The sequence below is a fragment of the Pongo pygmaeus genome, chromosome 2 (genome assembly GCF_028885625.2).
Source record: "Pongo pygmaeus isolate AG05252 chromosome 2, NHGRI_mPonPyg2-v2.0_pri, whole genome shotgun sequence".
Classification (NCBI taxonomy): domain Eukaryota; kingdom Metazoa; phylum Chordata; class Mammalia; order Primates; family Hominidae; genus Pongo; species Pongo pygmaeus.
The window spans coordinates 41,685,654-41,706,204 of NC_085930.1; the positions used below are offsets into that span (position 1 = coordinate 41,685,654).

The 20,551-nt window shown below is 36.7% G+C and overlaps 1 protein-coding gene across 9 annotated transcripts in view; it reads right to left on the bottom strand.

The window, feature by feature from the left end:
• Positions 1–20,551, bottom strand: part of MORC1 (MORC family CW-type zinc finger 1) — a 169,201-nt gene that overhangs the window by 75,976 nt on the left and 72,674 nt on the right. For 2 of the 9 annotated variants that reach the window (XM_054481549.1, XM_054481557.1), the window contains one exon: positions 18,007–18,096. The exons of the other annotated variants lie outside the window; for them this stretch is intronic. In XM_054481549.1, coding sequence (XP_054337524.1) covers positions 18,007–18,096 — 90 coding nt within the window. The remainder of the gene's footprint in view (positions 1–18,006; positions 18,097–20,551) is intronic. 9 annotated transcript variants of the gene reach the window in all.

Genomic DNA, 20,551 nt, shown 5'->3' on the forward strand with positions numbered 1-20,551 from the left:
TGCATTTTCCAAATTATATGCAGTAAATCTCCAACATCTTTATAATAAAAATAAAGACAATAGCATGTATTTTAAAAGTTACGTGTTTATGCAATAAAACACATTGACATTTAAAGCATTGTTCTTAAGCATTCCCTGGAAAGACTGTACTGATTAAACTTTAAAGGGCACTCTTAAAATTATTGATATAAATATTTATCTTTCTTATCTCACAGACAGAGGTGGGGTTTTTTATCTTTATTTTATCTCTGGTTCCTTTTCTCTCCAGTCTTTATTGTTTATGCACTATCCTATCCCCAAATTGAGTATTTCCTCCTTGCTTGGAAACACTACTCATCATGGAGGACTGTTAGAGAGTTGTTTTGTTCTTATTCTTTGATCCAGCAATTATACTGTTAGGAATTATCCTTACACACGTACATAAGTTGCCATGTATATTATAGCATTGCTCAACTAGTAAAAAGGTGGAGATAATGTAAAAGCATATGAACAAAAGAACTGACAAACTCTGTTCCCCAAAAATGGAACAGTGGGAAACCTTTAAAAAGGAGGAAGTAGAGCTAAATGTAGTGTTGCATCAAGATCTCCAAGTTATAGTTTTAATTTTTTTAATATATATATATCAAAGAGTATCCCTAGTGTAATCATTTTATGTAATGTATGAAAAGCCTGTCCATATAAAATTGCGATGCACATTTTCCTGAATGGATGCAAAAGAAAGTTTTAATAGCGGATATCTTTAGAGCAGAAAGAGAGGTGGAGAGGAAGGCAAGGGAAAATACTTTTACTTTTCACTTTTTATTTTTCTTAGCACTTTGAATACTTTACATGTGCATATACTTAAAATTTAAAGAAAAAAAAAGAATCCATGTTTGACTGTTTTGTCCAATATGATAACCACTAACCATGGTACCAGCCTTACAACAACCTTAACATATGGCTATGTAATCCATGAAAAATGCAAATAAATGACCTAACACCTTATTATTCCTGTTAAAATTTTGGCTCAGGGTGCTATGGGGCTTAGAGATCAGCAGAGAAATAACTCAGCTTTCAAAAGGGTCTTCACAGTTGGGCTGGGCTAAACAGACCTCACAAATTCCCAGGTCTGCCCTCTTGTCTCTTCACAAAATCCCCAGCTGCTCTTGCTCCAAATTTTCCTTTGCATTTGGCTTTTGGGGCTTTTAATTCAGACTTTCAGTTTCTTCTCTTGGCCCAGTATTTGTTTTTTGTGGAGAATCAAGCAATTTCATCTTAAATACTAATCTGCCGTATTGACTTACGATTAACCCGTTCTGGAAATGCCTCTAAAATTTCTACTTTATCTACTGTTACTGTAAATCCTTCCCTTAGGTCAAAACAACCCTTGACCATAAAACCTGTAATTAGGTAGATTCACATTGCATTCTTACAATTCACTGAGGGGTTGACTTCAATTGTCCTACACATTCTTTCCCTATGGTTTTTAAGTCCTGGGTCTGGGGGTTAACGGCACAGGGATCCACCATTCTTATCTCACCACAGTCTAAGACATAGCTTTTGTTCCTAAGACCCTATTAAATGTTTCTTTCTAAGAAACTGGATTCGTCAGCCTCTTTCTTTGGCCTCTCAGCTTCCTTAGCCTTTGAGGGTAGCGTCACATGGACTTGTTAACAGTGGAACTGTCTTGGTTCATCTCATACTCTTCTTCTCTGTACACCAGATCCTGATGTACTACTCCCTGGTATCTAGAAGGGTTGATGAGGTTTTTCTTCTCTGATTTCTTTCTCTGTGTGTGTGTGTTTTTAATTATACTTTAAGTTCTAGGGTACATGTGCACAATGTGCAGGTTTGTTACATAGGCATACATGTGCCATGTTGGTTTGCTGCACCCATCAACTCGTCATTTACTTTAGGTATTTCTCCTAATGCTATCTCTCTCCCAGCGCCCCCACCCCCTGACAGGCCCTGGTGTGTGATGTTCCCCTCCCTGTGTCCAAGTGTTCTCATTGTTCAATTCCCACCTATGAGTGAGAACATGAGGTGTTTGGTTTTCTGTCCTTGTTATAGTTTGCTCAGAATGATAGTTTCTAGCTTCATCCATGTCCCTGCAAAGGACATGAACTCATCCTTTTTTACGGCAGCATAGTATTCCATGATGTATATGCGCCACATTTTCTTTATCTAGTCTATCATTGATGGACATTTGGGTTGGTTCCAAGTCTTTGCTATTGTGAATAGTTCTTCAATAAACATACGTGTGCATGTGTCTTTATAGCAGCATGATTTCTAATCCTTTGGGTATATACCCAGTAATAGGATTGCTGGGTCAAATGGTATTTCTAGCCCTAGATCCTTGAGGAATTGCCACACTGTCTTCCACAATGGTTGAACTAATTTACACTCCCACCAACAGGGTAAAAGCATTCCTATTTCTCCACATCCTCTCCAGTGTCTGTTGTTTCATGACTTTTTAATGATCACCATTATAACTGGCATGAGACGGTATCTCACTGTGGTTCTGATTTGCATTTCTCTGATGAGCAGTGATGATGAGCATTTTTTCATGTGTCTTTTGGCTGCATAAATGTCTTCTTTTAAGAAGCATCTGTTCATATCCTTTGCCCACTTGTTGATGGGTTTTTTTGTTGTAAATTTGTTTAAATTCTTTGTAGATTCTGGATATTAATCCTTTGCCAGATGGGTAGATTGCAAACATTTTCTCCCATTCTGCAGGTTGCTTGTTCACTCTGATGGTAGTTTCTTTTGCTGTGCTGAAGCTCTTCAGTTTAATTAGATCCCATTTGTCTATTTTGGCTTTTGTTGACATTACTTTTTATGTTTTAGTCATGAAGCCTTTGTCCATGTCTATGTCCTGAATGGTATTGCCTAGGTTTTCTTCTAGGGTTTTTATGGTTTTAGGTCTTACATTTAAGTCTTTAATCCATCTTGAGTTAATATTTGTACAGGGTGTAAGGAAGGGATCCAGTTTCGGCTTTCTTCATATGGCTAGCCAGTTTTCCCAGCACTATTTATTAAATAGGGAATCCTTTCCCCATTTCTTGGTCTTGTCAGGTTTGTCAAAGACCAGATGGTTGCAGATGTGTGGTGTTATTTCTGAGGACTCTGTTCTGTTCCATTGGTCTATATATCTGTTTTGGTACCAGTACCATGCTGTTTTGGTTACTGTAGCCTTGTAGTATAGTTTGAAGTCAGGTAGCGTGATGCCTCCAGCTTTGTTCTTTTAGCTTAGGATTGTCTTGGCTACACAGGCTGTTTTTTGGTTAAGACAGAGTCTCACTCCTTCACTCAGGCTGAAGTGCAGTGGCGTGATCTTGGCTCACTGCAACCTCTGCCTCCTGGGTTCAAGCAATTCTCGTGACTCAGCCTCCTGAATAGCTGGGATTACAGGTGTGCACCAAAGTGCCTGGCTAATTTTTGTATTTTTAGTAGAGATGGACTTCACCATGTTGCCCAGGTTGGTCTTGAACGCCTGACCTGAAGTGATCCACCCGCTTCAGCCTCCCAAAGTGCTAGGATTACAGGCATGAGCCACCATGCCCCGCCTGCTTCTCTGATTTCTACATTAACTATTTAGTATTTACTATATCAAAGCAGAGGGTGCTGTAGATTAAAAGAAACATGGATTTGAGTGCTGGCTCTGTTATATATTAGTTGTATAGTTGTGGGCAAGCCACTAAACTTTCTCATCTATCAAGTGAGTGACTGCAGTAATCTGCCTTGCAAATTTATCACAAAGAATAAATGTGAAGGCACACTAAAAACTATAAAACCTGGAGGATTCTGGGAAGAAGACAGAGTAGGAAGCATCAGAAGTCTGTTTCACCACCTAGACAAAAACTGCACTGGCAGAATCTCATGTAACTATTTAGGAACTCTGGAGTCAACTGAAGGCTTAAAACTTTCAGGGGAAGGGATGGATATTAAATTGCAGTTAATTTCAGTCATTTCAGCTCTCAGCCAGTAGTAGCTACCCATCCTATACTCCATGTTCCTGGAAGGTCTTTCACACAGCTTGCTGAAATTAGGATGGGGAGAAAAAAAGACCCTGTCCTCCAAATAATGGGGACTCCTGCTCTGATCACTGATTGCTGGCTATGATCACAGAAGTATACATGAAGAGGTGAAGGCCATTTTTGTTACACCTCTCCCTCACGGTTGCAAGTCCCTCCCCTTCTAGCTGGAGTGAATTCCAGGGGATTTAAGGGACTGGTGTTTTTTTTTACCTCCTTTCATTTATCTCCTTTTCACCTTATGGAAACCAGACATTGAAGACTAGTGCATCCAAAAGCTGCTACATGTAGAGAGGAAATTAGGAAGTCACTGCACGTGTCCAGGCAAAGGCACAGGCTCAGGCTCAGAAAAACCCAAGAAAACCTTAAGTGTATAGCTCGGGCTGATCTGCACAGAGAGAGCCTACAACAATTTAAACAACAACAACAAAAAAAAGCAGTAAGTCTTAGAGAAGGAAGAGACTCTGATTTCCGGAAATACAACACTGTTAGATTCAAATGTCCAGTCTTCAGCAAAAGAAAAATCACAAGTCATATGTAGAAACAGAAAAGTATGGCACATTCCAAGCAAAAGAATGAATCAACAGAAATTGTGCCTGAAAAACACCTGATGGCAGATCTACTAGACAAAGACTTTAAAATGACTGTCTCAAAGACACTCAAAGAACTGAAAGAAAAAAAAGAAAGAAAGAAAGAAAGAAAAAAAGAAAAGAAAAAAGAAGGCCAGGCACAGTGGCTCATGCCTGTAATCCCAGCACTGTGGGAAGCCGAGGCAGGTGGATTACCTGGGGTCAGGAGTTTGAGATCAGCCTGATCAACATGGTGAAACCCCGTCTCTACTAAAAATACAAAAATTAGCCAGGTGTGGTGGCACACACCTGTAATCCCAACTACCTGGGTGGCTGAGGCATGAGAATCTCTTGAAACTGGGAGGCAGAGGTTGCAGTGAGCAGAGATTGTGCCACTGCACTCCAGACTGGCTGAAAGAGTAAAACTCTGTCTCAAAAAAAAAAAAGAAAGAAAGAAATGTGAAAAAGTCAAGAAAATGATGTATGAACAAAATGTAAATATCATAAAGAAATATAGAACTTAAAAAGAAAATAAAAAGAAATTATGGAGCTGAAAAAATACCATAACTGAAATTTAAAAATCACTAGAGGGATACAGAGTCAGATTTGAGAAAGCAGAAGAGAAGAGCCACCAAGCGTGGTGGCTCACGCCTGTAATCCCAGTACTTTGGAAGGCCAAGGCAGGTGGATCACGAGGTCAAGAGATCAAGACCATCCTGGCCAACATGGTGAAACCCCGTCTCTACTAAAAATACAAAAAAATAGCCAGGCGTGGTGGTGGATGCCTGTAGTCCCAGCTACTCAGGAGGCTGAAGCAGGAAAATGGCGTGAATCTGGGAGGCAGAGCTTGCAGTGAGCCGAGATCGCGCCACTGCACTCCAGCCTGGGCGACAGACAAAGACTCTGTCTCAAAAAAAAAATAAAATAAAAAGAGAAAGCAGAAGATAAAATCTGAACACAGAAGTGAACTTTAATACAGAATAATGAAAACTAAGTCTAATGAACAACAACAAAAAAATATTGAATAAAAGTGGCCAGGCACAGTGGCTCACACCTGTAATTCTAGTACTTTGGGAGGCCAAGGTGGGCGGATCACCTGATGTCAGGAGTTCAAGACCCCCTGGCCAACATGGTAAACCCCGTCTCTACTAAAAATGCAAAAAAATTAGGCCGGGCACCATGGCTCAAGCCTGTAATCCCAGCACTTTCGGAGGCCAAGCGGGCGGATCAAGAGGTCAAGAGATCAAGACCATCCTGTCCAACATGGTGAAACCACGTCTCTACTAAAAATACAAAAGTTAGCTGGGTATGGTGGCACATACCTGTAGTCCCAGTGACTCAGGAGGCTGAGGCAGAAGAATTGCTTGAACCAGAAGGCGGAGGTTGCAATGAGCTGAGATCGTGCCATTGCACTCCAGCCTGGTGACAGAGTAAGACTCTATCTCAAAAAAAAAAAAAAAAAAAATTAGCTTAGCCAGGGATGGTGCACACCTGTAATGCCAACTACTCAGGTGGCTGAGGCATGAGAATTGCTTGAACCCAGGAGGTGGAGGTTGCAGTGAGCCGAGATTGTGCCGCTACACTCCAGCCTGGGCAACAGAGTGAGACTCCATCTCAAAAAAAAAAATTGAATAAAAGTGAACAGAGCCTAAGAACTAGACATCATCAAGTAAGCCATTATACACCTTATGGAAACCCTAGAAGAAAATGAGAGAAAGAAAGGGGGCGACTATTCAAATAAATAAGGGCCAAAATTTTTCTATATTTGGTGAAAAACATGAATGTAAACATCTAAGGTGCTTAAAAAATTTCAAGTAGGATGAACTCAAAAAGACCCAAGAAACATCATAATCAAACTGTAGAAAGACAAAGACAAAGATTTTTGAAAGTAGAAAGAAAAAAGCAACTTGTCACATACAAGGGATCTTCAATAAGATTATCAGAAGATTTCTCATCAGAAGGGAAGCCAGAGGCAGTGAACTGACATTATTAAAGTGCCAAAAGAAAACAATCAACTAAGAATCCTATATTTGGCAAAACTATCCTTTAAAAGTGAGAGAGAAATTAAGACATCCTCAGATAAACAAAAAGCAAAAGAGTTCATTACCACTAAGACCAGCCCTGCAAGAAATGCTAAGGGAATTTTGCAGGTTGACATGAAAGGACATTAGACAGTAACTAGTAACTGTATAAAGAAATAAAGATATCATTAAAGGTAAATAAATGGGCAATTATAAAACAAGTATTATTGTAACAATAGTAAGTAACTACACTCCTGGTTTCCTACATAATTTAAGAGACTAATGCATTAAAATTATTTGTTTATGTTTTTGTACATACATGGTATAAAAATGTAATTTTATGACATTAGTAACTGAAAGGAGTGGGAAAAGAGCTTCTTGACCCTTTTCCTGTTTAGAAAAAAAAGTGTAGTTCATTGCCAGCATTCATTTAACATGTTCTTTGAGGCTGAAGCAAATCTGACTGATTTTCAATGTGAAAATAAAATATAAAAACTGATCTTTAGAGTTGTTTCTAAACAGAACTAACACCAGAATCATCTGAATAATCAGAATTGCCTATTTTGAAAAAATCAGATACATCAAATGAATCTTTGGCCAACAACTGTTTGAGAACAATGTTAGCATCATGCATAGGAATGCTTTGTTTTCCTAGGTTTACATTTTCACGATCAAAAATTACCATATTTTGTAAACAGAAATGCCACTACTAAAAACAGAATGCTATAAACAAAGCTGATATACTAGAGCAATGTGAAAATAATAATTAAAAGTGAGATATTTCATGGCAAAGTTATCTTGGGGTAAATGTAGCCGCAAGCGCCACTGGTGAGTATCCTTGGGGCAAACAGGAAAAGGGTTAAGGATCAGAGTTTTTGTATGTTATTGAAGTTAAGCTGGTATATATTTAAATTAGAATGTTATCACTTTAGCATGTTAAATGTGATCTCCATAGTAACCACAAAAAAATGGCTAGAATATACTTTCGTTTCACTACAAAAAATCAACAAGACACAAAAGAAAATAACGCAGGAAATGAGTAACAAAAAGCTATAAGGCATAGATAAAACAATTAATAAAATGACAACATTTTCTCCTTATCAGTAATACTTTAAATGCAAATGGACTAAACATTCCATTCAAAAGACAGAGATTAGCAGAATAATTAAAAAACGTAATCCCAGCATATGTTGTCTACAAGATACTTACTTTTGATCCAAAGACACAAATTGGTTGAAAATGAAATGATGGAAAAGTATATTTCTTGCAAATAGTAACCAAAAGAGAGCAGATATGGCTATGATAATATCAGGCGAAACAGACTTGAAATCAAAAGTTTATGAGAGACAAAGAAGGACATTATACTTTAATGGGAGGTTCAGTATAGCTAGAAAATGTAACAATTACAAACATTTCTGTACCTAATAACAGACCATCAAGTATATAAAGCAAAAATTAATAAAATTGAAGGGAGAAATAAACAGTTCTACAATATTAACTGGATACTTTAATACCTCACTCTCAATAACTGATAGAACATCAAGACAGAAGTAAAGTAAGGAAATGGAGTAGTTGAACAACACAATAAACCAACTATATCTAAAAACAAAGAGTCAATAGATCTAAAAAGATAGATATCATATACAATACCTTCTCCGACCACAACAGGATGAAATTAGAAATAACAAAAGGAAAACAGGAAAATTCACAAATTTGTGGACATTAAATAACAAACTATTAAATAATAAATAAATCAAATAAAAAATCACAGGTGTAATCCCAGCTACTCGGAAGGCTGAGGCATCAGAATCACTTGAATCCAGGAGGTGGAGGTTGCAGTGAACTGAGATCATGCTGCTGCACTCCAGCCTGGGCGACAGAGAAAGACTGTGTCTCAAAAAAAAAAAAAAAAAAAAATCACATGGAAATTTAAAAATATTGAGAGATGAAAACAAAAACACTACATGCTAAAACTTACAGGACACAGCAAAAACAGTGCAATGGGGAAAATTTACAGCTTTTACAAATGCTTATATTTAAAAAACAAGAAAGACCTCAAATAAAAATCTAACTTTACAACTTAAAGAACTAGAAAAAGAAGAACAAACTAAACTGAAAGCCAGCAGGAAAAGGGGCATAAAGGTTAGAGCAGAAATAAATGAAATAGAGAATAGAAAAATAATATAGCAAATCAACAAAATCAAAAGTCAGTTCTTCAAAAAGAGAAACAAAATTGACAAACCTTTAGCTAGACGAACTAAGACAAAAAGAGAGAAGGTCCAAATTACTAAAATCAAAAATGACAGTGGGGACATTACTATGAGTTCTACTGAAATAAAAAGGACTATAAAAGAGAACAATGAGCAATTATACAACAAATTGGATAACTTAGATGAAATGGACAAATTCCTAGAAACACAATACCTACCAAGACTAAACCATGAAGAAACAAAAAATCAGAATAGGTCTACAACAAGTAAGGAGAATGAATCAGTAATAACAAATCTCCCAACAAAGAAAAGTCCTGGAACTGATGGCTTCTTCAGTGACTGCTGCCAAACATTTAAAGAAGAACCAACATCAATCTTTCTCAAACTTTTTTTAAAAATTGAAAAGGAGGAAACATTCCTCCTTAACTCATTCTATAAAGCTGGCATTATCCTATCTCTTTGACACTAACACAAAAGAAAACTACAGACCAATATTCCTTTTGACAATGATGCAAAAGTTCACAATAAACTACTAGCAAACTGAATTAAGAAGCATATTCAAAAGACTATACATCATGACCAAGTGGAATTTATTCATTGTCAATATACAAAAATCAATGTAATAGATCACATTAAGAGAATAAAGAAAAAAACTGCATGATCATCCCAACTGATGTAGAGAAGGCATATGATATAATTCAACATCCTTTCATAATAAAAACACTCAACAAATTAGGACAGAAGGAAACTACTTCAACATAATAAAAGCCGTATGTGAAAAATCCACAGAGAATATTGTACTCAATGGTAAAAGACTGAACCTGTTTTCTCTAACATAAGGGACAAGGCAAAGATGCCCATTCTCACCACTTCCATTCAAAATAGTACTGGAAGTCCTAGCCAGAGTGATTAGGCAAGAAAAAGAATACAAGGCATCCAGACTGGAAAGGAAGAAGTAGAATTATCTCTGTACACAGTTGATATAATCTTATATGTAGAATACCCTAAATATTCCATGCAATTTTAAAAAAACTGTTAGAACTAATAAAAAATTCAACAAAGTAGGAAACAAAGTCAATGCACAGAGATCAGTTTTATTTCTATACACTAACAATGAGCAACCCAAAAAGAAAAATTAGAAGACAATTCCATTTACAATACTATCAAAAAGACAACTTAGGAATTAACTTAATCAAGGAGGTGAAAAACATGTACAATGAAAACTGTAAAACATTTCTTAAAGAAATTTAAAAAGTCATAAATAAATGGAAAGACATCTCATGGTTATGGACTGGAAGTTTAACTTAACACTGTTAAGATGTCATTACTACCCAAAGCAATTTACAGATTTAATGCAATTCTTATGAAAATTTCAATGATCTTTTTTGTGGAAATAGAAAAACCAATCCTAAAGTTCACATGAAATACAGAAAGATTCTAAACACCCAAAACAAGCCTGAAAAAGAGTAATAAAGCTAGAGAACTCACACTTCCTAACTTCAAAACTCACTAAAGCTACAGAAATCTAAATTGGCACTGACATAAAGACAGACATATAGACCAATGAATAGACAGTCCAGAAAAATAAACTCTCACATAATCAAATATGGTCAAATTATTTTTGACAAGGGTGTCACAAACATTCAATGGAGAAAAGACAGTCTTTCCAACAAATGGTATGGAGAAAATTGGATATCTACATGTGAAAGAATAAAACTGGACTCTTACATAACACCATTTGCAAAAATTAACTCAAAATGAATCCATAACCTAAATGTAAGATCTTAAACTAGAAAACTCTTAAAAAACAAAAGGCACCATTACATTTGGCAACACTTCGTAAAATATATGATACCAAAGGCACAAGCAACAAAAGATAAAATAGACAAATGGCAACCCACAGAATGAAAAAATATAATGGGAAATCATATATCTGATGACCGGTATCCAAAATGGAGAGAGAACTCCTCAAACTCAGCAACAACAATGAAAATAATCCAACTCAAAAAAAACCAAAGAACTTAAACGGACATTTCTCCAAGGAAAATATATAAATGGCCAGTAAGCACAAGAAATGATGCCCCAAATCACTAATAATTAGGGAAATGTAAATCAAAACTGCAATGAGATACCACTTTATACTCATTAGGATAGCTACCATCAAAAAAAGAACCCACAAAATAACAAGTGTTGGTGAAGATGTGGAGAAATTGGAACCCCTGTGCACTGTCGGTGGGAAGTAAAACGGTGTGGCCACTGTGGAAAAGAATATGGTAGGTCCTCAAAAACTTAAAAATAGAATTACCATGTGATCTGGCAATTCCACTGCTGGGTATATACACAAAAGAACTTAAAGCAGGGTCTCAATTTTCAAAAGAAGACATATAAGTGGCCAACACACATATATTTTTTAAATGCTCCATGTGACTAAGCACCCGGGAAATACAAATTAAAACCACAGGGAGATATCACCTCATACCTGTTAGAATGACTATTACCAAAGACATGAAAGGTAAGTGTTGGCAAGGATGCAGATAGAAACAAACCCTAACACTGGTAGCAAGAATATGAATTAGTGTAGCCATTATGAAAAATAATATGGAGTTCCTTCAAAAATTAAAAATAGAACTACTATATGATCCAGCACGTCCTCTTCTGTATATTTATCCAACGGAAATGAAATCAGTATGTTAAAGAGATACCTGCACACCCATATTCATTGCAGCACTATTTATAAATAGCTAAGATATGGGATCAATCTAAGTGTCCATCAATAGATGAAGGGTTTCAGAACATGTGGTACCTATACAATGGAATACTATTTAGCCTTTTAAAAGAAGGAAATGTCATTTGCAAAGCCATGAATGAATCTGGTGAACATTACGTTAAGTGAAATAAGCCAGGCACTGAAAGACAAATACTGCATATTTCATTTATATGTGAAATCTTAAAAAGTCAAACTCATAGAAGCACAGAGTAGAATGATGGTTACCAGAGGCTGGGGGAGGGGGTTGGGGAGATGTTGGTTAAAAGATACACAATTTCAATTAGGCAGGATAAATAAGTTCAAAAGATCTATTGTACATCATTGTGACTATAATTAATAACAATATGTTATGTACTTGAAAATTGCTTTTAAAAAACACAGGGCCTTAAAGAGAAATGTGTATACCCATTTTCACAGTAACATTATTCACAATAGCTAAAACATGGAAGCAACTCAAGTGTCTATGCACAGATGAATGGATAAGCAAAATGTGGGGGGGGGAGGTGTATAACAGAATATTATTCAGCCTTAAAAATGAAGGGAATTTGACATATGCTATAACACGGATGAACTTTGAGGACATTATGCTAAGTGAAATAAGCCAGTCACAAAAGGATAAATACTGTATTGTTCCACTTACATGAGGTACTTAGAGTAGTCATAGAGACAGAAAATAGAATGGTGGTTGTTAGAGGATGGAAAAGCGGGGAATTGGGAGCTATTGTTTCATGGGTATAGCATTTTAGTTGTGCAAGATGAAAAGAGTTTTAGAGATGGATGGTGGTGACAGTTGTACAGCATTTAAATGTCCTTAACGTTACTCAACTGTACACTTAAAAGTGGTTAAGATGGTAAATTTCATGTTATATGTATTTCATCACAATGAAAAAAAAAGAAAAAAAACACAAAAGAGCCCTGCAGAAATTTAAGTTTGCTGTTGTCACGTATTTTTCCTCTTTAAAAGTTACTTCTCCATGAGCACTGCACTTTTCCAAAGGAGGAAGTGTGCTTTATAATTCTGCATGTCTTCAACTTGTAGGTCAGCATCCTGCACCTAACAAGCCCTCAACCAACGTTGCTGCTATTCTTGACAAAATGCCTCATTAATATGTTGTCTGAAATAAAATGAAAGTGGAATAATGTCTCTTCCAAAAAAACATTAACCAAAATATTTCTATCCACCTATAAAAAGAGCCATGAAGATAACCCCAAATTCATTAACTCCAAAATTATAAATTATTTTAACATCCTCAAGATAGGTTGATTAAAAAATTCAGTTTACTACTACAAAGAGTAGATGGCTGAAAGCACACAGCTAATTTTCAAAATGATAAAAGAGTACATATCTTAAGACTTTTGTATGAAGAACCAATAAGCTCATTAAATTAATAGGATAATCTGGGATTAATGCACACAGAATTAAAGTCTCAATTTCTAGAAGAAGTATCTGTGAGAAAAAAACTGAAAGGTTAATTTACTGCTGGCTATGTATGGAATACTTTATTCGGTAGATTCCTAATATTTAAATTAATCTAATGAATTGTTCAGGAGCCTCTTTAAACCAAGCACCTGGGGGGAAAAAAAAGGGAAATACTTGTAATCCCAGCACTTTGGGAGGCCGAGGCAGGCGGATCACGAGGTCAGGAGATCCAGACCATCCTGGCTAACACAGTGAAACCCCATCTCTACTAAAAATACAAAAAATTAGCCAGGCATGGTGGCGGGCACCTGTAGTCCCAGCTACTTGGGAGGCTGAGGCAGGAGAATGGCGTGAACCCAGGAGGCAGAGCTTGCAGTGAGCCGAGATCGCGCCACTGCACTCCAGCCTGGGCAACAGAGTGAGACTCCAGCCCAAAAAAAAAAAAAAAAAAAAAAAAAAAAAAAGGAAATACTGCAATAATTTACTGAAAATTTGCCAAAAACCAGTAACTACAAGAGCAGGTGACACATATTTTGCCTCTAAAAAATAAGAGAAATGTGTGGGGCACGGTGGCTCATGCCTGTAATCCCAGCACTTTGGGAAGCTGAGGTGGGCGGATCATTCAAGGTCAGGAGTTCAAGATCAGCCTGACCAACATGGTGAAACTCCATCTCTATTAAAACACAAAAAATTAGCCAGGTGTGATGGCGCGCATCTGTAATCCCAGCTACTTGGGAGGCTGAGGCAGGAGAATTGCTTGAACCCAGGAGGTGGAGGTTGCAGTGAGCCGAGATCATGCCACTGCACTCCAGCCTAGGCAACAGAGTGAGACTCTGTCTCAAAAAAAAAAAAAAAAAAAAAAAGAAATACAACATCCTCTTAGATGTCAGTTTTGTATCTGTTCATAGAACATACAATGACATTCAGGGAATCAGTTAGCCTAGGAGAGACTCAATCAAATTCAATAGTAAACTACCACAGCAAAGCTTTGATGGTCTCCATCAAAATAAGGAGGCCTGAAACAGTTTATAAACTCAAAGCACCAGAAAAATGGTATACCTGGAGAATGTTAAATCAGTTCCCACTTTCAGGTGGTTCTGCATCTAAATAGATAATTATATTCTAAAGATCTCCTGAGATTGAAATTTCATACCTTTTCTCAGGGAACAGTTAAATCACTCTTCCTCCTCTGTTGAATACTGTCTTGTTTGTCATTACCCCTCTCATTTAAAGCTAATATAACAGCCAGGCATCAGACCCTTCCTATTCTGGTCCAAGGTGGGATCGCTTATCATCTTTGTTCTTAATGAAAGCTCTGGATTAGGGATGGCAAACTGGTTTCAATTGATAATGTCAACTCCAATCAGTTGGTAATGATGCCTGGTACACTCCTGAGAAGAACCATGAGGCCAACTGCCGTTTATCAGGAAGAATTGCCATGATGATTTAGTGTGTGGTGCAAGGGTAATTGAGGCCTATTTGCTATCCCTGCTTGTTTTTCACTTCCCAAGGTGGTCTACTTGAAGTGAAAAAAAGCAAGGCAAGATATATTCAGTGGTGGTGAAGATGCTACAGTCCTTCTTCCCTTTCTCTTGGCTCCTGGGTACGGTGGCGTGCGGTTGTGCTAGTCTCATGTTATGAATCCAGTCGTGGCAAAAGTTATGTGGCAGCTGCTATCAGAACATTTTCACTTCTCCACTCTACTGTAAGCACAGCACGCTCCCCTGCAAAACTCCAGTAGTCTGCAGCTGGCCCAATTCACTCCAAATGTCAACTTCCTCATTTGACATGGCCATGTAGCATCATTTTCTCTAGTTCCATATCACTGGTTACCCACCTTCTGAAGTGTGAGGACCTCCGTATGCTGCAAGAAACTTTTAGAACCCCCACCCTCAACCTAAGAAAATATATGATGACAAAAAATAAACAAATTATGAATTTAATAACACTTTGAGTAATTTTATATTTTACTACCCACAACTACATCTCTATACATATGAAAATCTATAGCATATAGATGTATGAGGCATAACGCCATCTTAGACAATTATTTGTAGACTTAGGAATTCATGGACTCCCTGGTATACTCTGAGATCCCCTAGGGCATTTTGGCTCCCAGTTGGGAACCACATGATGCTGTGCATGGAGACTAGAAGGGAGAGGGCTACAGGCCTCATTATGGCAAATCTTCAAAAACAACACTGGGGAAAATTATGTTTCTCCTGGTTCTTTCTTCAGGAAGAAATAAATTTGACCTTCTTTTTTTAGGTTATATTTTTATTTAGTCATTGTCACTGCTCTCCTTTGGATACATTGCAGTTTCCCTCTAAAATGTGGAAATCAAAACTAGACATAAAAATCAAATCTAAAGTGTATTCCTAAGGAATTCTGTGTTATCGTGGGCAACAGCCTAGTCAGCTCTGTATATCTCCCCAATACCTGGGTTAGACTACCTTTCTACTAGAACTCTCCTTACTCAAGATATACATGAAGCCTACTGACTAAACTAATGCTCCTAAAGGCCTAAAGACCCATATTTGATTTTTATTAATACAATGTATGCTTAATTCTGGCTACATTATTTTATTTTTAATGGATTAGAGGAATATTTTAAAATAAACTTTATTGTGTGTGTTTAAAGTACACAACATGTGTTATAGGATACATACAGATAGTAAAAGGGTTACTACAGTGAAATAAATTAATATATCCATCTCACACAGCTATCCATTTTTCTTGTTTTTGTAGCAAGAGCAGCTAAAACCTACTCAGTGTAAGTCCCATATACAGTACTTTTTTTTTTACTTCAAAGATGCATTGTGAGCTGCTTTATTATAGTGAAATGAACCACTTAGCAAACTGTGAACTTCATAAGCAAGTGTTTAAAACACGATTTTCAAAGACATTCCTTACCATTGTGTTTAAAGCCATAATGCAAAGAGTTTACATGTACACGTTTAAAAGATGAATCTCAGCATGTTACTTCAAAGATGCATTGTGAGCTGCTTTATTACAGGGAAGTGAACTGTTTACCAAACTGTAAACTCCCATATACAGTATAACTGTATTACCTACAGTCCTCATATTGTACATTAGGTTTCTGATTGCAGTTTTAAATTCAGAGTCATTAAATATAACTTACTCTTCTTAAGCAGGCTGATGAGGAGAGTTTTGAGGTCTTCCTTTGGTGTGGCAGGGAAAAATCAAACTATAAGAATCAAATTTTATTGAATTCCAGAAAGAATAAGGGTCCTAAACTTTTTAGTATTTTATTTGCAACACGGGTGAGATCCTCGGAGATATTTTAGCAAAAAACTTCATTGTAGATGTAAAAAATGTCATTATCATGATAATACAGGTACAGTCAGAAAGAAAAGGAAGCATAAGTGCTGTCAATGGTAATAATTTCAATTACCAGCTGAAAGCAATGTAAATGAATTAAATCTAAGAATGTGTTTTTTTTTCCAACAGTCAATTTGATGAACTCCTGAACCATCTTCTTATTTGCTGGGAGCTGACATGAAGTAATTATTTTAAACAGAGTATATATTTATGTCATGTAAATCAATTAGGCAAAATGTCTATATCATATTTTAATCTTTTAATTGTCTCTTACTCTTTTCACATCAAGCTTTTATCCAAAGCAATTTTTTAGCAGTATAGAGTTCAGTTGCTTCTGTTAAACAATAAAAATACCAACAAGGGTAACCAAGTAGTAGATGAAAGACAGTTTTTCCTTATACAAGTATTAGAGCAGATGAAGAAAACATAATAGAATTAGAATATAATTTTTTGAACTCCTAAGGAATCTAAGCATTGATCATTAACTGCTAATATCATTAAAAGAGAGACAATCAGCCTCCCAATGGAAGAACACACTACCACCTATGAAACATCTTGACAAAAAAGCCACATCTGAATGGGCAAGCTGCTAGTCTACCAATTTAAATAAAAATGAACAGAATGGAAGAACCTGTTGAACTACTCCTAGTAATGCAGTGAGCAAAATCTAGACTGTGTGATAACTATAAGACAACCAATCTGGTTTCCTTACAAATAAACTTAAGGAAGAACAGAGAGGAGGGGAGTGGAAGAGGGAGAGAGTGTGAGAGAGCGATAGAGAAAGAACCTTGCAGTTTATGACAGGAAATAATTAGAAATATGAACAACAGACTGGATATTTTATTATATTAAGAAGGTAATAACTTTTAGGTAATGATATTTGTACTGTGGTTTTTAAACAGTACTTACTTTAAGAAATGAATGCTAAAATACTTAGGGATATAATTATACAGGGTCTGAGACTGCCTTCATAATCCAGTTGTGGGGGAATAGTTGGGCTACAGATGAAACCAGTTCACCTACAAGTTGATCACTGAGGCTGGCTGATGGGTTTATAGAGTTTCATTATAATATTCTCTTTAATTCTAATTTTGAAATCTCCCAATGTATTAGTTTGCTAGGGATGCCATGACAAAATACCACAGACTGGGTGGCTTAAACAACAGAAGTTTATTTATTTTCTCACTATTCTGGAGGCTGGAAGCCCAAGATCAAGGTATTGGCAGGCTTGGTTTCTTCTGAGGATTCCCTACTTTGCTTACAGATGGTCACCTTCTCCCTGTGTCCTCACATGTTTTTTCTTTGTGTGCACCTATCCCTGGTATGTCTCTTTGTGTCTGAATTTCCTCTTCTTATGAGGACACTAGTCAGACTGCATTAGGGCCCACCTGAATGACTCCATTTTAAATTAACTATTTCTTAAAGGCCCTATCTCCAAATACAGCCTGAGCTACTGGGAGCTAGGGCTTCAACTTATGAATTTGAAAGGAATACAATTCAGCCCATAACACCATAATAAATTTAAAAATAATATAAAATATAATATTGATATTTTTAAATAAAAAGGGTGCATACATAAAATCCTTAACTTCAAAAACTGAATTAAAAAGATATGAACTGTTTGTCAGACTACATCTTCAAATAAACTTGTCTCATATTCTCACCTTTTAATATTTGCCTCCTCACTCGACGTGTATCCTTAGCAAAGTTGTTATATTCATTTTCCTGGTAGTCCCTTTCTGAGATCTTACAGACTAAATTGCATCATATGGAAAACAAAATTCTGTTGTGAGCAACTAGCTATATCCGGGTACTACAGCATTGTCTATGTTTTAAAGAAAATATTCATGTAACAAATATTATTTCTCACTTTCAAAATTATGCACAAACTGGGTAATTGACAAGGGTTAGGTGATAGCATAATCAGGAAAACATGTCCCAAGGTACCCACTTTTATCTCAGTGGAGATCATTGGAATAAGGCCAGGGTGTCTGATTTTCCTGTCCTATGCAACAGGGTTTACATGAAGTCATAGACAAAATACTAGCCAGACTTTACGTAAATCTGGGAATATAACACATTAGTTAAAAGTTAGCATTAGATTCCAAAAAAAAGGTCATTACAACCTGAAAGAATGAGGCCTAATAAGGTGATAAACTTTACTAGGGATAAATGTATGATTCTACACTACGGCTCAAAACCACTTACTGAAAAAAATAAGAAAAGAGAGGTATGGCTTTACAAGAACACATATTAATATTTTTGTTAAAAACTTTAATGGTAAGGAGGACACTGAGGGTCAATAATGTGTTTACTGAGAGTTCACATATTATTAGGTGTACCAATAAGATTCCAACAACTCAAAAGAAAGATGAGGATCCCATTTCAGTCAAGGCTGTTCAGGTTTCATCTGGCACATTTTGTTTCTAGATGATACACTTTAAAATATAATGCTAGGATGGTAAATATATTTAATACCATGTCAAATGAAGAATAATTACTATTCTTGACCTTGGAAGTGTTAGTCAAGATTAAACAAAGACTGAAGAGAGACATAATCTTGTCTTCAAATACCTGGGGGGCTGCCATTTGGAAAAGCTTTAGGCCTATCCTCCTGGGCCCCAAGCAGGAAGAACTCAGTAGACCCAGCTAACCCCTCCCCAATCTTTAGGAAATATCACTTCCTCAGGGAGGCCTTCCCTGGCCTACAGACTGTGGGCTCCTGGCCACTGGCTTCTGCAGTTTTCATTCTTCTCTGTTGGGCACTAATCCTATTCCTAATTGTCAAATCGTGTTAGCCTGTGTCTTAGTCCATTCGGTTGCTTATAACAAAATACTATAGACTAAGTGGCTTACAAATAACACATTTATTTCTCACAGTTCTGGAGACTGGGAAGTCCGAGATCAAGGCACTGCCAGATTCTGAGTCTGGTGAGGGCTTGCTTCCTGGTTCTTAGATGGCTGTCTCTCACTTGAACATCACATGGAGAAGGGGATGAGGGGTCTCTCTTGGACCTCCTTTATAAATACACTAATGCCAATCATGAAGGCTCTGCTCTCATGACCTCATCACCCCCATAAAGTCCCAGTTGCTAATACCATCATCCTGGGGATCAGACTTTCAACACACGAATTTGCAGGGGAGACATAAACATTCAGACCATAGCACCACCCTAGACTGTAAGTTCTCAGAGAAGACAGACCATGTCTGATTTGTTGGTCCTAGAACACTTGTGCCTAGCACTGTTGAATGAAAGAACCCATGAGATATGGATTTGGATTTAATATGAAGATTTATGTATCTTTTAATAGTGTTGTGCAAATTCATGGGCTGCCTCAAGAGAGAGCAGTTTTCCTTTCACGGGTGGCCTGCATTCAATCTTAAAATGGCAGTGAGAGTGAGCGGATTAAAGGTGACTAGGCTAAATGAATTTTACCCTCTTTGCCAACTGAAGAACTATGATTTGAATTCTTCTGGGAAACATCAGCTCAATTCTGATCCATTTTGGAAAAGTTTAATAATAAATTTTTCATAATTGCTCCTGTTCAAACCCAAATTTCATTTGTTTCTCCCCACTTTTTATTTCTCCTTCTCTCTCTACTCCCCAAAGCTGATGATTAATATTTCTATTTTATTGTAAGGATGTATAAAGCTTCAGAAAACATAGTAGCAGACAGTGAGGTGAGGTCAGACTTAGAGACAAGGAAAATATTTCTGAGATTCTTAGCATCAGCTGGGCCAAAAGTAAATGTAGATTTGATAAATGACACAAAGTCATTACCTCTCCATTTCTCTTTTTGCTGATTCGATTTTTACAAGGACACAATTTTCCCTAAAAACACATCAGACTTTCAGCAAATATTAAGACTGCATCTTTTATTTACAAGGCAAAAAAATCTACTTAAATACTTTTCATTAAAACCGTGTGCCCTGTAATACCGGTTTTCAGATAGTCAAATATTACGTAACTTTGGTTATTCCTGTGGGAGTTAATGATCAAAGACCTTGAAGGTCAATCTCCTTACAAATTACTGAAACTACCAATTCTGACCTTGATTACTTGATTTAGTTTGATAATGAAGTTTGAGGATGAAGTGAAATATATGAACAAATACACACGCCTGCTATCCTTCCTCTACTCTCTACCTTCCTTCTAGAGGAACATCTTTTGTGACAGTATCCTCTAGCCCTCTATCAATTCATAGATA